The 21,412-nt window shown below is 50.4% G+C and overlaps 1 protein-coding gene across 8 annotated transcripts in view; it reads left to right on the top strand.

Moving 5' to 3' along the window:
* The first annotated feature begins 3,682 nt into the window (after window positions 1-3,682).
* Window positions 3,683-21,412, top strand: part of SMARCA4 (SWI/SNF related BAF chromatin remodeling complex subunit ATPase 4) — a 93,536-nt gene continuing 75,806 nt past the window's right edge. For 5 of the 8 annotated variants that reach the window (XM_077121783.1, XM_077121785.1, XM_077121784.1 and 2 more), the window contains exons 1-3: window positions 3,683-3,790; window positions 20,213-20,462; window positions 21,081-21,213. In XM_077121783.1, coding sequence (XP_076977898.1) covers window positions 20,241-20,462; window positions 21,081-21,213 — 355 coding nt within the window. In that variant the 5' untranslated portion in view covers window positions 3,683-3,790; window positions 20,213-20,240. Of the gene's footprint in view, window positions 3,791-3,856; window positions 3,974-4,272; window positions 4,398-20,209; window positions 20,463-21,080; window positions 21,214-21,412 lie in introns of those variants that run through there. The other 3 variants (XM_077121781.1, XM_077121779.1, XM_077121778.1) reach the window with 3 other exon arrangements.

Below are 21,412 nucleotides of genomic sequence, written 5' to 3'. Positions count from 1 at the left end.
GCAGAGTTGGGCTTAGAGAGAGTGAGGCCACATCCGAGCAACAACAGAGGTCCTCCAGAAGTAACTCTGAGGCATGCCTATGGGTAGTCTAAGCTTCTCTGCTACCTACATAAGCTTCACAAGAGTAAGCCTCATGATCAAGGGCATGGCCTATTGATTTGGGTGTCCCTAAAGTTTGACACAGTATCAGGAGATTCCCTGATGGTAAGGTTTAATAGTTCCATGGTATTTTTCCCCTCCCTCAGGGGACTTTGCCAATGCTTTTTGATTATCTCTTTAATATACTCTAGGATGTTTCCAGGCATTACAGTAATCTATACAGGATAAAAGACCGCTTTCTTATTCTGTGCTTCCTGTGTTTCAGTTGTTCAAATGAGCTATGCAGATAGGTTGAATTAGATTATGCACTACCAAAAATTTCAGTTCTAGACCAAATAAATCTTCCTTCCATTGGTTTCAAAGAGTATGTGTGGTTCTAAAATACAGACACTGTCTTCCTTACCCCTATGTTCTGAATTACTTTAGCCCCAACCTGTTTGATGTCATTCTTATCTCTAAATATAGGTTATATATATATGTATAAAACAGTCTCTCAAAACCCAATCCACTTTTATCCTGATGACCCACTCAAACAGTCAGATGTCCGGACATGGATCTGTAAATGGTTTCTTTCTCTGAAGCTTTGTAAGGTACCAAAAGGGTCTGTAGTGCCTGCAGAACAGAAAAACCTGATTGCTTAGCCTCTAGACTGAAAACAGTCCAGCAACCGCAGAAGCCTCGATTTCCTCTCGTTTGTTACCGTACAAAGGCAGTGGATTCCTTTGCCCAAAGCACTCAAATGACAATTCCTGAGATACTGGGGTTTCAGAAAGAAAAAATTTATTGCTAGGCACGAAGCAAGAGATCAGATGGCCCATTGGCCCAAAAACCTGTTACCCCGAACTGCACTCATTCTGATCATTTTACAATGTTAAAAGATGGGCAGGTTTTAGGATAATGAGCACAATGATCCCAGCTGATATAATAAGAGGTGATCTAATTATTAAGCATGCGCAGATCCATTACATGCTTAGTCACAGAACGTATGTAAGAAAATGGCAGTCTTAATATGATGATGGGTGTGGGGTTTTTTTGTTGTTTTTTTGTTTTTTATTTTGGCATGGGCAGGCTCTGGGAATCAAACCCGGGTTCTCTGGCATGGCAGCTGAGAATTCTGCCACTGAGCCACTGTTGCACTGCCCAATGGGTGTGATTTATTAGTATTATAATGAGGTACAGGTGACATAAGTTAAAGTCTAAGGTACTGTGCATGTCAGGTGGGCCTAGGGGGTTAGATCCAGTCTCAGTTTTCAGGAAAACTCTGGACTTGCGGTGGGTTAGTTCTGGGCTGACCCAGGACCCTTCATTAATAAACATTAGGTGATGTCTTTAATAATCGCAAGACTCTAAAGTTGAGAAATTGGATAAATGGGTACAAGTGAGGTGAGTCACAAGGTTTTTACAACCACAGAGGCACAACATAAAGGTTAAACAATCATTACCAGCAATCAAGGCAGCTGGATTACAGTTTAAAGATTTCAGGTATTTCCCTCTATCTACTCCAATATACCAAAAAGCAGTATCCATGTAATGATTTGATAACCATACTCATTCCTTAAATTCTCATTTCTTGGTTACACATTTACTGTGCATTACTCTTAACAACACTAGCTAAGGTAGGGAGAGCTATAGGGGCCTGCTCTCCCAGATTCCCCATCACCAACCTTTGGAGTGGGTGCCACTTCTCCTTCTACCAGGGGGAAGAAACCCAGGTGTATACCGCTTCAGGAAACCTGCCTGACTTCACCAGCTAACAACATGCAGGTGGGTTTTGTTTTTTTAAATTTTTATTGTGAAATAGCTTACAGGAAAGTTGCAAGGATAATTAAAAAACAATGCATAGAACTCTAATGAACCCCCCATTCAGGTTCCCAGATTTACTTTTAGCATCTTGCCACATTTGTTCTACCTTTTTTTGTTTTGTATGCTGCATGGTGGGGTCACATTTCATGCATATGAGTATCCCGTTATTGTAGCACCATTTGTTGAATTTTTTGTTTTGCTTGTTTGTTTTTTGGAAAGTGCATGGATCGGGAATTGAATGTGGGTCTCCCGCATTCCGTCTTTAAATATTTGAGAGTACTGTTGCATATATCACACTCCAAAACTTAACACTTTCAAGTATATTTCCCAAGAACTCTCACTTATGTCATCACCTTAAGTACAGTCATCACGTTCAAGAAATTTAACGCTGATGTTAAGTTTATAGCCCACGTCGGAATTTTTTTCAGTTGCCCCAGTAACGTCCTTTTGAGTATTTTTCTCTTCTGTTCATATTAGTTTCCAGTGCATACTCATGTTTTGCAATTAATTGTCATTGTCTCTTTCTCTTTTTAAATCCTGGAAACATATACAAGGTAAACTGTCCCATCTCAACCACTCCCAAGCGGACGTATTCAGGGGCATTAACCACATTCACAATTTGTGTTAAGGAGGCAGGTTTTAAACCTAGATCATCTGACTCCAGCATGAGATGTCACCTGCTGCTCTACACTGCAAACCAGCCACTTTGGCCTTGGAAAGAGCCCAGGAGCTGATGCAGGTGCGGTCCTCTAACTCATCAGGCAGCCTGTGTCTACTATGTTTCGATACAATTTTCTTAAGTATCTGTCGTGAGGCGAAGGGGTGCGCCACTACTACATGTTGACTCAAACGGGTTTAAACGAGAGAGTCAGGCGATATAGCGGCGTCCAAGAAATAGCTAGGAAGGGAAGAGGAGGCCCTGATTCACACCGAGGAAAGGCGTGAGGGGGTCAAAGCCAGCGGAGACCAGGAAAATAAGCCAGTCCCGGCCTGAGGGAAGCAGGGGAGGGTCGGTACAGGCTATGGGGCGTGACCTTGGGGGGCGCTTGTCCTGCTCGGGAGACCAAACGAGGCAGCTCTGGAGCTACTATTTTACAAACACAGACGGGCCTTACTTGCAGACCCTTCGCTCGGAGCAGGCTCTCTCCCTCCCTGATTTCCTAACTTTACTCAAAGGTCTTCGCCGCGAGGCCACCCCCATCCCAAGCCCTCGACCCTCCGTGAGTCTTCCGAACAGGCTATAGATTCTCCTTGATTTGGCTTATGTCTCTCCCCTGCTAGACCGTCAGCGCCACGACGGCTGGACCTCTGTCCGTCCCGGGCCGCAGGGCAGGGCCCGGTGCAGCCCATGAATACTGGCCGAGCTAATGAATGGCCCCAGAGGAGACGGCCACGGTCAGGGCCTGCCCAGCCTCGCCGCGCGGGCCAGGGATGAAGACGGTTCTCAGCCCCGGCCTGCCTGCGTCCCGCCCTCCCGGCCCACCTCGGGTCTCCACGTCTGAACCCCCAGACCCGACGGCCGCCGCGGACCACACGCCGCCGCCCCCATCCCAACCCATCCCATCCCCCAATCGCCCGCCGCCCCCGCCTCCGTGGCGGCCGCTCCGCGCATGCTCGGCGGCGTCGGGACGCGCGGCGTGCGGAGGAGGAAGACTGCTTGGGCGCAGGCGCAGAGCCAGCCCGGCCCGAGAGGGGCGGTGCGTCCCCTGCGCGTGCTACCCATGGGCCCCGCCCACCAACCGCGGCTCTCGCGCGGGCGCGCACGCGCACGGGGAGCGGAAGGGCGGGGGCGCGCGCACGAGGCTGGCGCGGGCGGCGGAAGCTCAAGCGACCGCCCGTGGTGGGAGGAGGGGAGTCGGCGCGTGAGCGCGCAGCGGGACCGCGGAAGGCGTGTGTGGAGGGGGGGCGGCCGAGGCGGACGGGCGCGCGCGCGAGGCTTCCCCTTGCTCGGTGACGGCGCCGGCGGCGGCCTCTTTGTTTGGTGAAGAGAGGCGAGACGCCCACTCTGCCCCCGGCCCCGCGCGGAGGGGCGGGGGCGGTGCCGGGAAGGCGACGCCGCCGGCGGCTCCCGGTAAGGAACGCGGGGTGCGGGGAGCGGCGCCGCGCGGGGCGGGGGAAGACGGTTTGAATGGAGCCGGGGCGCCGCGGGGGGAGGGGGCCGCTGGCGCCTGGAGCGGGGCCGGAGTACGGCGGCGCCCGAGGGCCAAGAAGCCCTGGCCCGCAGCCGCGCGCGCGGGCCCGGCCATAGCGGAGCGAGGCCGCGGTGGCTGCAGCAGCATCCGCGGGCGGGCGCGGGGGACTCCGGGCCGCGTGGAGACTGCGCGTCCACCCCCCCCGTGCGCGCGCCCGCCGGGGTCGCTGGACAAAGCTCGCCTCCCGCTACCGTCCCGGGGTCCAATCCCCCGTCTTCGCGGCTGCAACAATAGCCAGGCGTCGGGACTTTTCTGGCTACGTTCTAACCTGTCGGACCCCAGTGCGATCCGGGAAGAACCCAGGTGTGCCCGCTGCCGCCGGGACGCGAGCATCAGTAGCCCCCTGTGTAGTCCCAAAGCCGGCCTAAAAATGTATTTAAAAATCACGGCATTCTAGGTGTTCCAGGAAAGGTCAATGACTCCCCCAGTCCCGCGGAGGTAGCGACTTGAAAACGTTTGCCCCGAAGTGGGGGAGTTGGGGTGGCGGCGGCAAGTGCCTGGCAGCTCGGAGGGAAATGTTTGCTGTTGAAAGCATTGTTTTGTTTGGCACCCTTTTTTTCCCCCCTCCCTCCCAATTTATTTTCAACGTTTAGGCTCTTTTTAAATCGTGAACCTTTCCGGGAGTATTTTGGTGTCCGTCTTGATTTTTCTTTTTTTTTTTTTTTGTTTAGAGGGTGGATCCTGCGGGAAAGTAGAAAGTGGCAAGAGCCACTTCCCAAGCGTTTGAAACAAGTTTTCAATGTAAATTGTCAGACTGGATTCCACTGAGTGTGATTCCTGGCGCTGACAGTCGCCTGGCTGTGTGACCTTAGGCAAGTAGCTTGATCTCTCTGAGTCTCTGGTCTTCTCCCTAGTGAAATAGGGATAATATTACAAATGGAGTTGTGGAAGCCTGTAAAATGGTTCGTGGCGGGTGGAAAGCACTGTTTATTGTCATTTGTCTGGTTCAATCCCCTCTTTCATGGTTCAGCAAATAGTGGTTGAGTCCCTACTGGGTACCACATGGTTTGGGGTTGGATGCCCCTCTTTCATGGTGTAGCAAGTATTGGTTGAGTCCCTGCTGGGTGCCAGATGGTTTGGGGTTGGGTGCTTTCAAGACCAGTCTTGTAGAGGAAGCCGACCTTTAAATAGATGTGGGTGGTATGGGAACAAATCACTTTGGCTTATCGTTTAATCATTTAACAGCCTATCTAGAATCTGGGGGAGAGGGGAGAACCAGGGTTTAGGGAGGCTGCATGGAAGAGATGACATTCACACATACTCAGGGAAGATGCTCAGGGCTGGGTTTTGACTGGCAGGGATGCAGCTTTAGGGGCACCTTCCCTGACTGCCTGGTCTGGGTCGTTGCACCTGTCTGCTGCCCATGTTGCTTCCCCGTGTAGCAGTCACCCCGATTTGTAATTACACATCCATCCCACTCCAAGCACTGTTGGAAGGAGCCACGCCTTCCTGGTTCCCAGTGGCAGCCCAGGCTTGGCATGGTGCTGGGACCGGGATGTAAGCAGTGAGTGCTAGTTGCTGGTTTCAGTGTTTTAAGTTTCCAGGCCGGTGTTTGCCAAACTGTGGTCCCTCTGGAATTGAGGGTGTGTGGGCATCTTGGGCTGGTGATTAGTGTGGGGTAGTGGTGAGGAGGGCTCAATCTGGACTCAGACTTCCTGGGTTCACATTCACCCTACAAATTCCCAGCTTGACCTCGAGCAAGGCGCTTAACAGTTGATCCCCCAAATTGTGACCCTGTAAACGGTTGTTGGGGAGGGGGAGTGAATGAGATAGCAGGGGGAGTGCCTGGCACGTAGTAAGCACTCAGTTTGTTAGTCTTTATGTTTACTTCATCTTGTGTGTGTGTGTGTGGTCAGTCATCTGTTTTAGAAACTAAAAACATAGAGTCACTCTACACCCCAGAAGCCCCAGGTTTGCTGTGCTGATTATATAATGTGTGTGTATTTAATTCCTTTAAAATCAGCGCACATGCACTTATAAAGGAATAAATATCCCTCCCTCCGCCTCAGTCATCATTTCGTGTCCATCCTTTCTGGGGATGTTGCTGTTGGAGGTTGTGGGGCAGGGGAGTAGCATCAGCAGAGTCTGCTGTAGGGCTGTGCCGTGGTTCCCAAACTCTTCCTGTTGGTGAAAAGATTGATTTAGGTGAGCACCCTCACAACAGGAATAATTCTTTACAAATTGTTTGCATACACCTGCCCCTCCTTGGGGAGTAACCCTGGCCTACCCCTTAACACCTAGCCGTTTATTATACATGGAGAGAGGGGGAGGGATGAGGTATGTCGAGTGAGTGTCCACTTGAGAAAACATTCTACCAGCGAAGAAGCAGAGGTCCAAGGATATTTCATCACTGGGGGGCTCTGAAGTCAACCACCAGGTTTGAATCCTGGCTTCGCCACTTCTCCTCTCTGTGCCTCTGTGCAGTGGGGAGGGCAGGACGGCAGGTAGTGCAGCCTCACCCATGCTGGCCGTGCTTGGCCTCTGCCCTCAGTGCGACCCTGGCACAGAGGTCACCTCAACCCTAGACAGATGACAAGCAAGCGTGGCGACTCCTGGAGCTTGCGGGAAGGGACCCTACCACAGCTTCCCGGTTGGTGGAGTGGACGAGTGTCCTGTCCAGGGGACAGCAATGGCACCCCCTTGTAAGATGGTGGCCAGGACTAAGCAACACAGATATGACATGTTAGAAGAGTGGCAGGCGCATGGTGAGTACTCAGCAGCTGGTTGCCGCAGTCATTTGTTACAGTTCTAGAACATTCTGGTAGGTAGAGAGAGGGAGAGAGAATATATTTTTGTCTTACTACAATAGGTAGCATATAGCTACCAAAGTGGTAGCGCAGGAACCAACTCCTTTCTTTCGTCCTTTATATTTAAAAATGTATGCTTTGTAATTTTGCCACAAAGCCCTGGAATGGGGTGCGAGTGCTTGGCGGTGTAGGTTTTTAAGAATACTCACCCTTCATTTTCCCTGACACATATTTCTTCCCAACTTGTAACATTGAAACACTTAAGAGTGGAAAATTAAAAAAAAAAAAAAAGATCAGAATGTAGGGGCCGCGCAAAACCTTCTAGTATAGGCAGAAAGTAGCAGCTGCTGGGAAACTGGGGACCGTGCGTGAGGAGGAAACGTCAGAAGGGATTTAGGGCCCAGGTGAGCCGCCGATGCTGTTGGCCTTATAGATGTTGTCCCCCAGGAGGGGGATTAGGGCCGTTTCTGTGATCCGTGACTTCTTCCTTGGAGTTTCCTGTTGACTGCAGGTTGTTGGTAATTTTTGAGGGCGCAGGATTTCACGGGCCTGTGAAGTTCGGCCTCGGTCGCCTTCGTCCGTGGCAGGGGGCCGTGGGGAAGCCCCAGGCATAGCGAGGTGGTTGAGAGGTTGAATTTCACAGGGCAACAGGAAGGGAGACCCCGAAGCCCCTCCTTCTCCCTCATGACAGTGTCAGCAGGGCATAAACCACGCCCGGCCCCTTTCTGTCCTTCGAACTGGGGCTGCTTTCCAGAACCTCGCTCTGGGCCTGGGCATCTCCCACGTCTGTACCTGAGCCCTCGTCTCTGGGGACAGCCTGAATTTTGCTGCTTGGGAAATTCACCAGCCACAGACCTAACCAGGGAGTTTAGGCCCATTTTGAACAGCGACGGACGTGCATGTGGCCCTGTGGGGTGTTTTAAGTTCTCCGTTCACTGGCAGGTCCTGCCCGCTGGCTCAGGAGGCAGGTGGTCATGCGGCCGTCACCGCCTCACCTGCTGCAGCGGGATGTGTACCCGCCCAACCTGCACCCACATTCCCGCCGAGGGACGTCGCGGATGGTCTTGTCCCATCGCGAAGCTGAAGCCACCTGGCGAATGTGGCGAATGTGGGCCCTGGTGACCACCACAGGCAAGTCCGTCACCAGCTGGACCCCCACGAGAGCTGAGTGGCCTTGCCTACCTCCCTGGAGCGTCCCCTGGAGGCTTCTCCATGGCAGTCCTTTTCCCTGTTCACAGCTCCTGCCGTTCCTCAGCCTCTAGGGCCCTCTTCCCCTACCTGTGGATCCTGCCACAGTCGCGTGGGCCTTGGCGTCAGGCAGGCCTGAGGTAGAGCTCTCCCCTGGACATGACTTGGGCAGAAGACTTTATTTTCCAAGCAGCACCTCTCCGTTCCACCATAGGCCCCCCCGCCTCGGTCAGTGGTACCTCCCCTACCAGGCCTGGACCCAGGGCATTTCGGCCCCAACGGCAGGTTCGCAGGAAGCCGCGTGATGCCTAGCGGCCCTGCTGGCCACCTTAGCCGTCCTGGAACCCTCTCTTCGTTTCACTCATGCATGGATTCCACCCACCACCAGAGAAACCTTCTAAAAACATCGTCACACCAGCCAGGATTCCCACTGCGAAAATGTACCAGGCCACTAGCTGCAGTTGCCACCATTGTAGCTACAACTTGAGTCATTGTCCCGGGGTTGGAAGTGTCCGGCAAACATTGGCAAGGCAAAGCCACCAAGAACGTGCCCTAGGTCTCCAGGACAAATATGGCAGTGCTGTAGTAGCTAGCAGGCCCTGGTGTGGCTGCATGGATGGGCGCAGCAGCCCCCGCTGGAATGAAATGGAACCCGGGACACAACCCTGTTGGCATAGTCACCCCAAGGAGGGAGAGGTCAGTAATCACCCTGGCTGGGGTAATACTGAATTGATTAAAAACCAACTCGTAATTGCTACCAAATGCACGCATTGGGTACCCATCGAAACAGGGCATTATTGAAGAAATAAATACGTTCAAAGGCTTAGACGATAAAAAGATACCTTCTCAGGCCTTGTCACACCCCTTGCCCGGAGCTTTACAGTGCTTCTGGTGGCAGCTAGCATGGATTCCCACCTCCTTACTAACTCCCTCGAGGCCTGTGACCTGCCCTCCCCTCTCCACCTCTTCACCTGCTGCTTCACTCCTGCACCCTCTTGGCTCCAGCTGTGCTGGCTGGCATGTGTGCCTTGGATGCGCCAGGCATGGGCCCACCCCAGGGCCTTTGCAGCTGCCGCTCCCTCTGCTGGAACACTTTGCCCATCGATTTTGCTTTGGCCTCTGCTCAGGCGTCTCTACCACCGCAAGGCTGTGCTTGGCCAGATGATGGGACATGTGCACCCTCACAGCTGCATTGTCTCCCCGCTTGATTGCTTTTTCCATAACTCTCATACCCCTTATGTGACATCGTGACATTTTTATTGGCTTGTCTCTGCTGCTCTGTTGTCAGCTCCACTAGGCAGTGACTCTTGTGCATTGGATGCCCGGTGCCTGGACCCGCTTGGCACAGGGTTGGCACCCAGCTGGTGTTTCTGGGATGATTGACCACGTAGGCCCTGGGACTGTCGTCAGCTTGTCCTCAGCCCCGGGCAGTCCTGCAGACCCTTCTCGAGTCATTTCTCGGTGGGCATGGGTGCCACGCTTCACTGCCTTCTCTTGGCCCCTCTTGGACTCTGGATATCCCCGTCGTGGGGAACTCCCTCTCCACCCCCAAAGTGTCAGGTCTGGTGCTGGGTGTAGGTATCCTGCAGGGAGCATGGAGGTCCTGGGTGTTTCTTAGCATCCATGGAACTCCTCTTAACCAGGCTTTGGAAAGAGAAAGAATAGAAGGTATCAGTGTAGCATAGGGCGTGTGGGTGAGGGCACATTTGTGAAACGTGTTACAGTATTTTTAACAAACTAACCTCCCTCTTCTTCAATCCTCATCCTCCCCCAGTAACCTCTTCTCTACCTTCTGTTTCCACGAATTTGCTATTTCTGGTCATCTCTTGCAAGTGCAGTTGTACATTTGTCGTTAGGCGCCTTGTTTGTTGCGCTGAGCCTGATGGTTTTCCCACGTGGCGGCATGTCAGGACTTCATCCTTTCTTTTCGCCCTGTGATAGGGCGTTGTGCGTCTGTACCACCTTTCATTTGTCCATGCAGAGTGACTTGTGCGTTTGTGCTGTGTTACATCATGAATGCATCATGGTCAAGGAGTTTGAAAAGCAATGGTCCAGTGGGTAGATGGGCTTGTGTTTGCATCCTGGCCGTGTAGACATCTCCCTGTCCACTCAGAGTGTAAGCGCCTGGAGGGCAGAGAGCTGTCCTGATTGGTCTTTCTCTCTGAGGCATTGTAGGTGCTTTTAAATATTTTTCAAGTGAGTGAAAATATAAGAGGGAGGCAGGTTGTAATTAATGAAATCATGTATAATTCCTACTGCTAACAGAATGCTTGGTAGCAGTTTGGCTTGTCTGCCTTGTAGGTAGAGCTGAAAAGATATTGTAATTTATCAACCTAAAGTGATTTTTTCATTGCTGAAATGCACTTCCTTTTTTTTTGTATTTTTTAATTTATTAATTTTAAAAAATTAACAACCGAATGAAAACATTAACATATGGTCATTCCGTTCTACATATATAATCAGTAATTCACAATATCATTGCATAGTTGCATATTCATCATCAAGATCATTTCTTAGAACATTTGCATCAAATGTTCTAAGAAGTAAAAAGGAATAAAAGAAAAAGAAATAAAAAGACAACAGAAGAAGAAATATAACGAAAACAGAAAAAAAAAGATTATACATACCATACCCCTTACCCCTTCCTTTCATTGATCATTAGCATTTCAAACTAAATTTATTTTAACATTTGTTGCCCCTGTTATTTATTTTTATTCTGTATGTTCTACTCATCTGTTGGCAAGGTAGATAAAAGGAGCATCAGACACAAGGTTTTCACAATCACACAGTCACATTATGAAAGCTTTATCATTATTCAATCATCATCAAGAAACATGGCTACTGGAACACAGCTCTACATTTTCAGGCAGTTCCCTCCAGCCTCTCCATTACATCTTGAATAACAAGATGATATCTACTTGATGCATAAGAATAACCTCCAGGATAACCTCTCAACTCTGTTTGGAATCTCTCAGCCATTGACACTTTGTCTCATTTCCCTCTTCCCCCTTTTGGTCAAAAAGGTTTTCTCAATCCCTTGATGCTGAGTCCCTATTCATTCCAAGATCTCTGTCTCATGTTGCCAGGAAGGTCCACACCCCTGGGAGTCATGTTCCACGTAGACAGGGGGAGGGTGGTGAGTTTGCTTGTTGTGTTGGCTTGGAGAGAGGCCACATCTGAGCAACAAAAGAGGCTCTCTTGGGGGTGATTCTTAGGCCTAAATTTTAAGTAGACTTGACCTATCCTTTGTGGGGTTCATATCAACAACCCCCAAGACTGGGGGCTCAGCCTATAGCTTTGGTTGTCCACACTGCTTGTGAGAATATCAAGAATTCAACTTGGGGAAGTTGAATTTCTCCCTGTTCTCACCCACCATTCCCCGAAGGGGACTTTGCAAACACTTTTCCACTCACTGATGGAATCACTCTGGGATTCATCAGGGCATCACTCTGGACAAATCAACAAAATCTCATGTCCTACCTGAGATTCCAAGTACTTATAGCGTTCAATCAAGCTATCTACATAAGTTATATTAGGAAATGCACTAGTCAAAATACAAATTTTGTACCAAATAAACATTTTTTTAATGCACTCCCTTTTACATGTAGGGCAAGACTTTGCTTCTTAGTTATATTGCAGGAAACTCCCAGCCTAGGGGGAGCAGGGTCACCCTGGGAGTCAGCCATCTGCAGCGCTCCCAGCGACCACAGATGCCCTGTCTCATGTTGTTTCAAGGTTCACCAAGGAGAGCGCCCGACGCTGTCAGGTCCCACGTGGAGGGGTTTTGTAGTAACATCCTAGTGGAGATGTCGTTTTGTAATTCAGTTGTAATACATTGGGGTTGGTGAGTTCCTCCCAGGGACCTGCCATTACTTGACTTCCCTGTGGCCTCTCTGCAGATGAAATGTATCCAGGAAAGAATTTCTCCAAGCTCAAGAAGTAAAGTAACATATCTTAGAGTCAGGCTTAAGAATGCTGGTTGGCTCTGTTTCCTAGGTTTGCTAAAACAAATGATCCCGAACAGAGAATTACTCTCTCAGATTCCAGAGGCTGGGGGTTGGAAATCAAAGTGCGGGCAGGGCAGGGCTCTCTCTGAAGCTCCAGGGAAGAGTTTGTTCCCCTCTTCCCCTTCCGCCGGCCTCCTGTGGTTGTCTGCCCTCCGGGGCCCGCGGACACCTCACTGCAGGCCCTGCCTCGGTCCTCAGGTGCCTTCTCCATGTGTGCTGTGGCTCTGGGGCCGCATTTCCCCCTTCGGAGGACCCCACTCATTTTGGATTTATCCCCCGCTCCCCAATCAAGCATGACTGCGCCTTAGCTAATTCCATCCGCACAGACTCTCTTTCCAAATGAGTCCACGTTCATAGAGTACTGGAAACATCTCTTTGGGGGCACACTTGGCCCACTGTGGTTCTCTGGCGAGATTAAAAGCCCCCTCACCCCACAGGCAGATTTCACAGGGTGTCCGGTCTCCTGGCAGCCTCCCGGCCACGGAGCCAGTCACTTTTTTATCGTGTAAGAGAAACGCTAAGGGTGGTACGAAACAAGAAACCAAGTCTGCTTCCACTTTTGACCATCAACAGGTATTTCTATTTTGAATGATATATTTTTTTAATTTTAATTTAATTTTATTTTTTATTAATTTTTAACTTTTTAAAAAATATATAACAAATGCAAACATTCTTAACTTATGATCATTCCATTCTACATATATAATCAGTAATTCACAATGTCATCACATAGGTGCATATTCATCATCATGATCATTTCTTAAAACGTTTACATTAATTCAGAAAAATAAATAAAAAGACAACAGAAAAAAATTCATACCATACCCCTTACCCCTCCCTCTCATTGATCACTAGCATTTCAATCTAAATTTATTTTAACATTTGTTCCCCCTATTATTAAATGATAATTTTGATGAAGTCGAAAGTAGGTGGAAAACAACTCCGTCCTCAGATCCTTAAATCTTTCTCTTTTGTTTCTGCCGAAGGACTTCAGTGAATATCTCTCTGGATATTAATCTCATGGATGTTTTTCTGAACTAGGTTTTTCCCTTTAAAAATAAAGAAAAAAAAAGCCCGATTGCAACCATACTAGATGATTTTTTTTTTTTAAAGAAACAAAACCAAAAAGCCACCAGAGATCTGTGATGTGCAAAGTGCCCATTGCCCTCGTCAGCCTCTGGAGAGACGCACCACCGGGTGTCGTCTTCGGGCTGCTGCATGGGGACCCCCACGTGTGTGTGTGATTCTCAGCAAAACGGGGCTCCAGCTAAATTTTGTCACCCTTCTTTTCCCTGCTTTTGTCTTGGGTCATCCTCTGTGTCTGAGTGTACGAAACTACCTCATTCTTTTTTTTTTTACATTGTGGCAAAGTATACATAACCTAAAATTTACCACTTTTAACTGTTAAAAAAAATCATGTGAAGCTTGTGACAGTTTAAAAGAACAGCTTCAGAATACATCTGTATTTTAACCGTCTTTCATGTGAACAGTCCGGTGGCATCAAGTCCTTTCACAAGGCTGTGCAGCCATCACCCCTATTTCCAGAACTTTCTCATCATCCCAAACAGAAACCTTCCACCCATTAAGTGGTAACTCCCCATCCCCTAAACCTCCAGCCCCTGTTCTAACCCCTTTTTTTTTGGCTTTTTTTTTTTTTTAACTTTTTTTTATTAATTAAAGAAAAATTAACAAACAAAACATTAGGTATCATTCCATTCTACATATACAATCAGTAATTCTTAATATCATCACATAGTTGCATATTCATCATTTCTTAGTACATTTGCATCGATTTAGAAAAAGAAATAAAATGATAATAGAGAAAGAAAACTATACGTACCATATCCCTTACCCCTCGCTTTCATTTACCACTATTTCAAACTGAATTTATTTTAACATTTGTTCCCCCTATTATTTGTTTTTATTCCATATGTCCTACTCTTCTGTTGATATAGTAGCTAAAAGCATCAGACACAAGGTTTTCACATTCACAGAGTCTCATTGTGAAAGCTATATCATTGTTCAATCATCATCAAGAAACATGGCTACTGGAACACAGGTCTACATTTTCAGGCAATTCCCTCCAGCCTCTCCGCTACATCTTGAACAACAACGTGATATCTACTTCATGCAGAAGAATAACCTCCAGGACAACCTCTCGACTCTGTTTGAAATCTCTCAGCCATTGACACTTAGTCTCATTTCACTCTACCCCCTTTTGGTTGAGAAGGTTTTCTCAGTCCCTTGGTGCTGAGTCCCAGCTTGTTCTAGGATTTCTGTCCCACGTTGCCAGAAAGGTCCATACCCCTGGGAGTCATGTCCCATGTAGACAAGAGAAGGGTGGTGAGTTTGCTTGTTGTCTTGGCTTGGAGAGAGAGGCCATATCTGAGCAACAAAAGAGGTTCTCTTGGGGGTGACTCTTAGGCCTAATTTTAAGTAGGCTTGACCTATCCTTTGTGGGGTTAAGTTTCATATGAACAAACCCCAAGACTGGGGGCTCAGCCTATAGCTTTGGTTGTCCACAGTGCTTGTGAGAATATCAAGAATTTAACTTGGGGAGATTGAAATTTCCCCCGTTCTCACCATTCCCCGAAGGGGACTTTGCAAATACTTTTCCACTCACTGATCAAATCACTCTGGGATTCATCGGTGCATCACTCTGGACAAACCAACAAAATCTCATGTCCTACCCAAGGTTGCATGTACTTAGGCTAACCCCGTTCTTTTAAAATGGTGCCTGGGGTTTTGTGGGGGTTCTGGTAGCTGGGTGATTCAGTGCTTGTCAGAGAAATGGAGGGGATGTGGCTAAGTCCCTCTTAGACCTTTTGATCCTGGGGACCCAAGACCCTGTCCTCCATTTATGGCCTCCCGGACATTTGCTGAAGCATCTTCGCTTTCAGCTTTTAGCTTCTTGTCCCTGAGCGGAAGCTTTGCCTTCTATCATCACATCCCAAGGCCTGGGCACACCAGACCAGTTCAGGCTCACGCTGACTGACTAGCTCCAGGCTCACATCCTAGTGGTTTTGCCATTGCAGCCCATGTTCCCTTGTCCTTTGCTTCTCTCATCTGCTTAGGTGTGACCTCCAGGTTTGCTGCATCTTTCGAGTTCGTAAATCCCAGCCGGGCTGCCGTTGGGACTTGGAGCGAAGGGATGTATTGCAGAAGTCCAGGCAGCAACACTGAAACTATCGGAAAACCCCGAGGCCTTAAGGAATTTGCTGGAAAAGCCAGCTCCTTAGTCTCTTGTGTAGAAAGGGCTGGGGGTGCTTGGTGACAGGGGAAGTAGGGGTGGGAGAGAGGGGTGTGCTTTGCCCTCAGTGCCCCCCCCTCCTGGGACTGTGCATCCGGCCCTCCCTGTGCCAGCCCCTCACTGCAGGGCTGTGGAACCCGGCCCCCTGCCGTGCAGCTGTCAGCCCTCCAGCCCCTCAGGACGGGCTGGTTGGCTGAGGGGAGCCTGATGTGCGCCATGAACAGAACATTCAGGGAATGTGCTGGGGACCAGGGGGAGGGGAGGAGGCGGGTGCAGCCGCCCGGCCCTGGGCCCTCAATCGCCAGGCGGACCGCGGCCCCTGTTGCTGGCCCCGCTTGCACCCAGGCCTGTGCCACACAGCCTCTGCCTTCCCAGGGCAGAAGCAAGCCTGTTGCCTCTGAACTGCGGGTGGGAGCCTTGATCAAGGTGTGGGGGGTAGGAGCTGAGCTGAGGAAGGCGGCTGCGCAGCGCAGAGCCTCGGGCTGTGCCTCGGCCAGTGCTTCGGGGTGCCCGCATCCGTCTGCGGGGAGGAGCCCCTACTTCGGGGGCTGGACGGGGGACTGAAGGCCTCGCTCCACTACTTTGCACTACTCCTGGTGTTTTCCTTTTGTACCCCATTATTATTACTTTTTAACTTGTCTGTCTGTACCGTGGATAAAGAGAGCACCAGACACAAGGTTTTCACAAGCGCACAGTCACATTGTGAATGTTTTGTCTTTATACAATCGTTTTCAAGAATCAAGGCTCCTGGTACACAGCAGTTTCAGGTACTTCCCTCCAGCCTCTCTAGTACACCATAAACTAAAAAGGGGCTATTTATGTAATACATAAAAATAACCTCCAGGATAACCTCTCAACTCTGAAATCTCTCAGCCACTGAAACTTTATGTTGTTTCATTTCTCTTTCGTGGTCAAGAAGGTTTTCTCAATCCCATGATGCCCGGTCCCGGCTCACCCCCAGGAGTCCTGTCCCACGTAGGGGAAGGGCAGTGAGTTCACCTGCCAGGTTGGCTTAGAGAGAGAGGTCAGGCCCCCTTCCTGTTACTCACCACGTCGTTCCATCCAGAAATGAGCCTGCTGGTGGTGGCCACGTACGCTTAGCCACCCAGTCGAGCCTGACGCTGCAGAGACAAAAGCTTCTGGAGCAAATGCCATTTTGAAAAGCCCACCCTGGAACCCCGTGGCTGTTCCAAAACAGATGCTGGTGCCTGAACTGAACTCTTTGGCCGGCTGCTTTGCATGGTCATGGTGAAGCCGCAGTTGGGAGTAGAGTAGCCAGTAACCACAGGCAGGGGCGGCTCCGTGGGTTTCTGTGGAAGGAGGAGGGAAGGGGCCCAGTGCCCAGGGTAAACCACCCTTGGAAGAGTACAACTTGAGTCACCTTCCAGTGGGTGCGCGTCACCCTTGCTACTGTTAAGAAAAGATCCATTTTCAGAGATGGTGAACATTTTATTTGGCTGTCCGTTTAGTTGGCTTGACTTAGAATAGAGACCTCTGAGTGAGAGAGACACCGTTAAGTCACCAAACGCTGCAGGATTCCTTTAGTATTTTTCCCTCCCTGCTGTGTTCTGGGGGCTGGAGGGCCGAGGCAAGGGGGCAGGGGGAGGCCCAAGGAGCCGGCCCCACCCGCCCTGGCGTTGTCCTCTTCTCCGGCTCCCACCTGGGAGGTATGTGGCAGGTGCCCAGGCCCCATGGGCCAGCGCGTGGCAGCGCTTCCGAGACCCAGAATTTCCATCTCGGCAAAGGAGATGCAGGGTACAGGTACTTTTACCTGCACCAGAGGCCAGGGTGGCAGCTTGTCATCATCCCAGCACCGGTTCTGTAGCAAAATGGGAGGTTTCACAGAGAGCAGAGTCGGGTTGGATTTTACTTCCCTGTGAATTTGCCTCGCTTTCATTAAAAAAAAAAAGTTTGGTTTCTGCAAACAAAAACAGGGAGCCCTGACATAAGCCATTGTTGTATGGCTCATCGTATTGTCATAACAATGCTCTCCTTGGTTGTAAGGAAGGGACCACACTAGTTCAGAGTGTTAAAAACGGGGGCTGGTGTACGGGACCTCTGATTTCCTGCATGATCTTTCAGTAAACCTACAACTTCCCTAATTGAAAAAATGCCGGGGAATTCCGTGAGTGCCTGGGGGGTGCACCCTAGAGGCAGGTCCAGGATTGTGACTGGGGGGTCCCCCCTGCAGTCCTGGGCAGCTCTCTGCATCCCTGAGGAACCTCCAGCCTCCTACCACCATGGACGCCCACCCCCTCCAGGCCAGGGGACCTGACCCGCCGCCACCGGTCCAGGAGGGTGAGGCAGGGCTCCAAGGGTCCCAGGCGGCCAGCACTTACCTCCATGTGTGGCGGGAAGGTGGGCGGTTGAAAGTTTCCGTATTCTTGTGTTCTCCAGATTTCAGCCGTGAGAATGTCCGGCTTTCTTCTCTTTTTGAAAACTAAAGAAAATTTTAGTTTAAGGCTATATAACTATACAACAGGCTCAGGGTTACCTGAAAACAGACCCCTTACCATGTTTACCAACATTGTTGTTATTTTAATTTTTATTGCGATCTCGTCACACACCACGCAGTCCATCCAAAGCGTACAATCTGCGGCTCACGTTGTTGTCACATAGTTGTGTATTCATCACTGTGATCACGTTTAGAACATTTGCATCACTCCAGAAAAAGAAATAAAAAGAAAAACCCTATCCATCCTGTACCCCTTACCCTTCCTCTCATTGACCACTAGTGTTGCAGTCTACCCAGTTTTTTTTTTTTTAACCCCTTATTCCCCTGCCATTGTTCATTTTTTGTCCTTATTTTTTTACTCACCTTTCCATACCCTGGATAAAGGGAGCATCAGCCACAAGGTTTTCACACTCACACAGTCACCTTGGAAAAGCTGTATGCTTCTTCAGGAATCAAGGCTATGGGAACACAGTTCAACATGTTGGTGTTTTTTTTGTTTTGTATGCTATTGTGCCTGGGGTCACATTTTATTCTTTTTCCATGTGAGTATTCCCTTATTGCAGCACTATTTGTTGAATTTTTGTTTGGTTGGTTTTTTCTTTCTTTTTTGCTTGTTTGTTTTTGGGAAGTGCAAGGGCCAGAAATCAAACCTGGGTCTCCTGCGTGGCAGGTCAGAATTCTACCACTGAACCACGTGTGCACCCTTCACGTTGGGTTTTTCTTTTCCGTCTTTTTTTTTTTAACATGGGCAGGCACCAGGAATTGAACCCGGGTCTCTGGCATGGCAGGTGAGAACCCTGCCTGCTAAGCCACCATGGCCTGCCCTACACTGGGTTTCTAAAAGCTGATTTTTAGATTTCTGTAGAGACTCCAGGCTATACAGTTCTGGATATTGATTTTTAGGTTTTTTTTAACAGCAATATTTGTCAAACATCAGATATTTGACTGTCACTCCTAAGTATTTCAGGTATCAGAGTATCATTATATAATACTTCTCTTTATGTGACTCCACTTTTTAAACTGAAGTTCCTTTATTTTAAAGGAAACTCGGTCTCACTGCCTTACATGGAAGACCAGTGTCACCTGCCATACATATGTGTTTCTGTTGAATTTATGAAGGTCCCATCAGAGGCTGTGGTGTGCTGAAGCTTTGAGCCTTTGTCTTGCCCTCTCCTTAAATTTGAAGGTTAGCAGATATGGGAGCCGTGTGAGGGGCATATTGGCTCCACGCTGAGCACATTCTCCTTGGTGTGATCAGACATCCGGAGGAGGGAGGCTCAGGTGATCCCTTGGCCCCTGCCTCCGCGGCCCTGACTTGCTGAGATCCATGCCTTGCTTTTGTAGGCTCTCTGATTAGATTTTTGAATTGTGGTCACATTTATATAAGCATGAAGTTTGCCATTTAACTTTTTTGTTTGTTTGTTTTTGCATGGGCCAGCACCAGGAATTGAACCTGGGTCTCTGACATGGCAGGTGAGAACTCTGCCTGCTTGAGCCACCATGGCCAGCCTAACCATTTTTGAGTGTACAGTTCAGTGGCATTAATTACTTTTACAATGCTGTGCCACCATCACCACCTTCCATGACCAAACGGTTTTGTCACCTAAAACAGAAACTCCGTACTCTGTAATCAACAACTCCCCATTCCCCTGCCCTCAGCTCCCCCGTCCATAACCTCTGATCTACAGTCTGTCTCTGATTTTGCATATTCTAGATACTTCATACAAGTGGATTTGTACCATCTGTCCTGTTGTGCCTGGTTTACTTTACTCAACGTGATGACTTCAAGGTTCATCTTTGTTGTAGCATGGATCAGAACTTCATTCCTTCTTGTAGCTGAATAATATTCCGTTTCTGTGGCTGGATCACATCTTGTTTATCCATTCACCTGTTGATGGACGCTGGGGTTGTGCCCACCTTTTCGTGTTGTGCATAGTGCCGTGATGAACATTGGTGTAAAGTATCTGCTTGAGTCTTTGTGTGTATCCCTCAGAGTGGAATTGCCTCTGATTCTGTGTGTTAACTTTTTGCGGAGCCACCAGGCTGTTTTCCAGCGGTAAATAAAGGTTCCGGTTTGTCTGCATCCTCGTCAGCACTTGTTGTTCTCTGTTTATAATAATAGCCGTGCTGGGGGCATGGAGTGGTATCTTGTTATGGTTTTGGTTTGCATTTCCCTATTGGCCAACAATGTTGAGCATATTTTTGTGTGCTTTTGGGCCATTTATTTGGAGAAATGTCTATTCAGGTCCTTGGCCCACGTTGTAGCTGGGCTGTTTGTTTCTTGTTGTGTGTGTCTGATCTGATTCTGTGTCCCCGAGATTACTCCCTCCAAAAAGGACGGAGGAGCAAGGCTCGGGCAGTCGGGAGCTGTCACTGCCTGGTGGTGACTCCGGCCTGACCTTGCATGGGCCTCCGTGACCTGCCTGGCTGTGGCCGCGGTCCCCAGACTGACCGAGACCTCTTTCCAGCAGGAGACCACTGTCCGTGGCTACCGTGAAGATGTCCACATCGGACCCACCCCTGGGCGGGACCCCACGACCAGGGCCTTCCCCGGGCCCTGGCCCCTCCCCTGGAGCCATGTTAGGCCCCAGCCCGGGACCCTCACCGGGCTCTACTCACAGCATGATGGGGCCCAGCCCGGGTCCTCCCTCAGCCGGACACCCCATCCCGAGCCAGGGGCCTGGAGGGTACCCTCAGGACGGCATGCACCAGATGCACAAGGTAGGCACCCCGCACCCCCTCCCCTACGAGTACCCCCTGTCTGAGCTGGGGTTCTTGCTGGGGGTGGGGCATGGGGGAAGCCAGCCCCTTCCCCTCCCCCTGGGGGTCACAGGCTCCAGGCCACATATGGGCCGACCCCTCCTAGGGAGGCCAACAGAAGGGTCTCCATGTGGCCTGGCCTGGCCTGGCTCGGCTCCGACACCCAGCCTGGCCCACAGCCTCAACCTGAGGAGGGTTCGGGCATGTGGGGCCCCCCCTACCCAGCCTGCGCTGGGCCCACACACTTGGCGTTGGGAGGGGAGAGGTCACAGTCCCCTGTCCTGCCTATCAGGCTCCCTGCAATGATGAACGGGCAGCCCAGCCTCCAACTGAGACCACAACTCGGCCGGGAGCTGCTGCTCGCATTCTTCCCAGTGCATCTGGCCATCTCCCTGGCCGCTCCGCTCGCCCTGTCTGAGCCCAGCTCAGCTGGCCCCTGGCTACCAGCTGCGCAGGGGGCCCATGGCCGGGGCCTGTCTTGCTCGCTCGTGCTGCGAGAACTGCTGTGTGCCTGTTTCCGGTGGCCTGGCCTCTCGTCTGCCCCACGCTGACTCCGCTCTCTCCCGTCTGTTGTTGCAGCCGCTGGATTCCCTGCACGAGAAGGGCCTGTCAGATGACCCCCGCTATGGCCAGATGAAAGGCATGGGGATGCGGTCGGGGGCCCATGCAGGGATGGGGCCGCCCCCCAGCCCCATGGACCAGCATTCCCAGGGTATGATTTGTTTGTTCCCCTCCTGCCTGGCCTTCATGGTACATTAGGGAGATCCAAGCTGGGTTTCACCCTGATGGGTGCAGGTGGATCCAGGGCGGTGCAGGAGAGGGAGGGGAGGTGCTGCCCTGGGGACTGTCTGGGGTCCCTGGCTGGCCTTGTCCTGGCCATAGTGGCTTAGAGCAGCCCTGTGGGACAGAGT

This window comes from Tamandua tetradactyla, chromosome 11 (genome assembly GCF_023851605.1).
Source record: "Tamandua tetradactyla isolate mTamTet1 chromosome 11, mTamTet1.pri, whole genome shotgun sequence".
Classification (NCBI taxonomy): domain Eukaryota; kingdom Metazoa; phylum Chordata; class Mammalia; order Pilosa; family Myrmecophagidae; genus Tamandua; species Tamandua tetradactyla.
The sequence above is the reverse complement of the archived record's forward strand: the minus strand, read 5'-3'. Positions and strand labels throughout refer to the sequence as shown.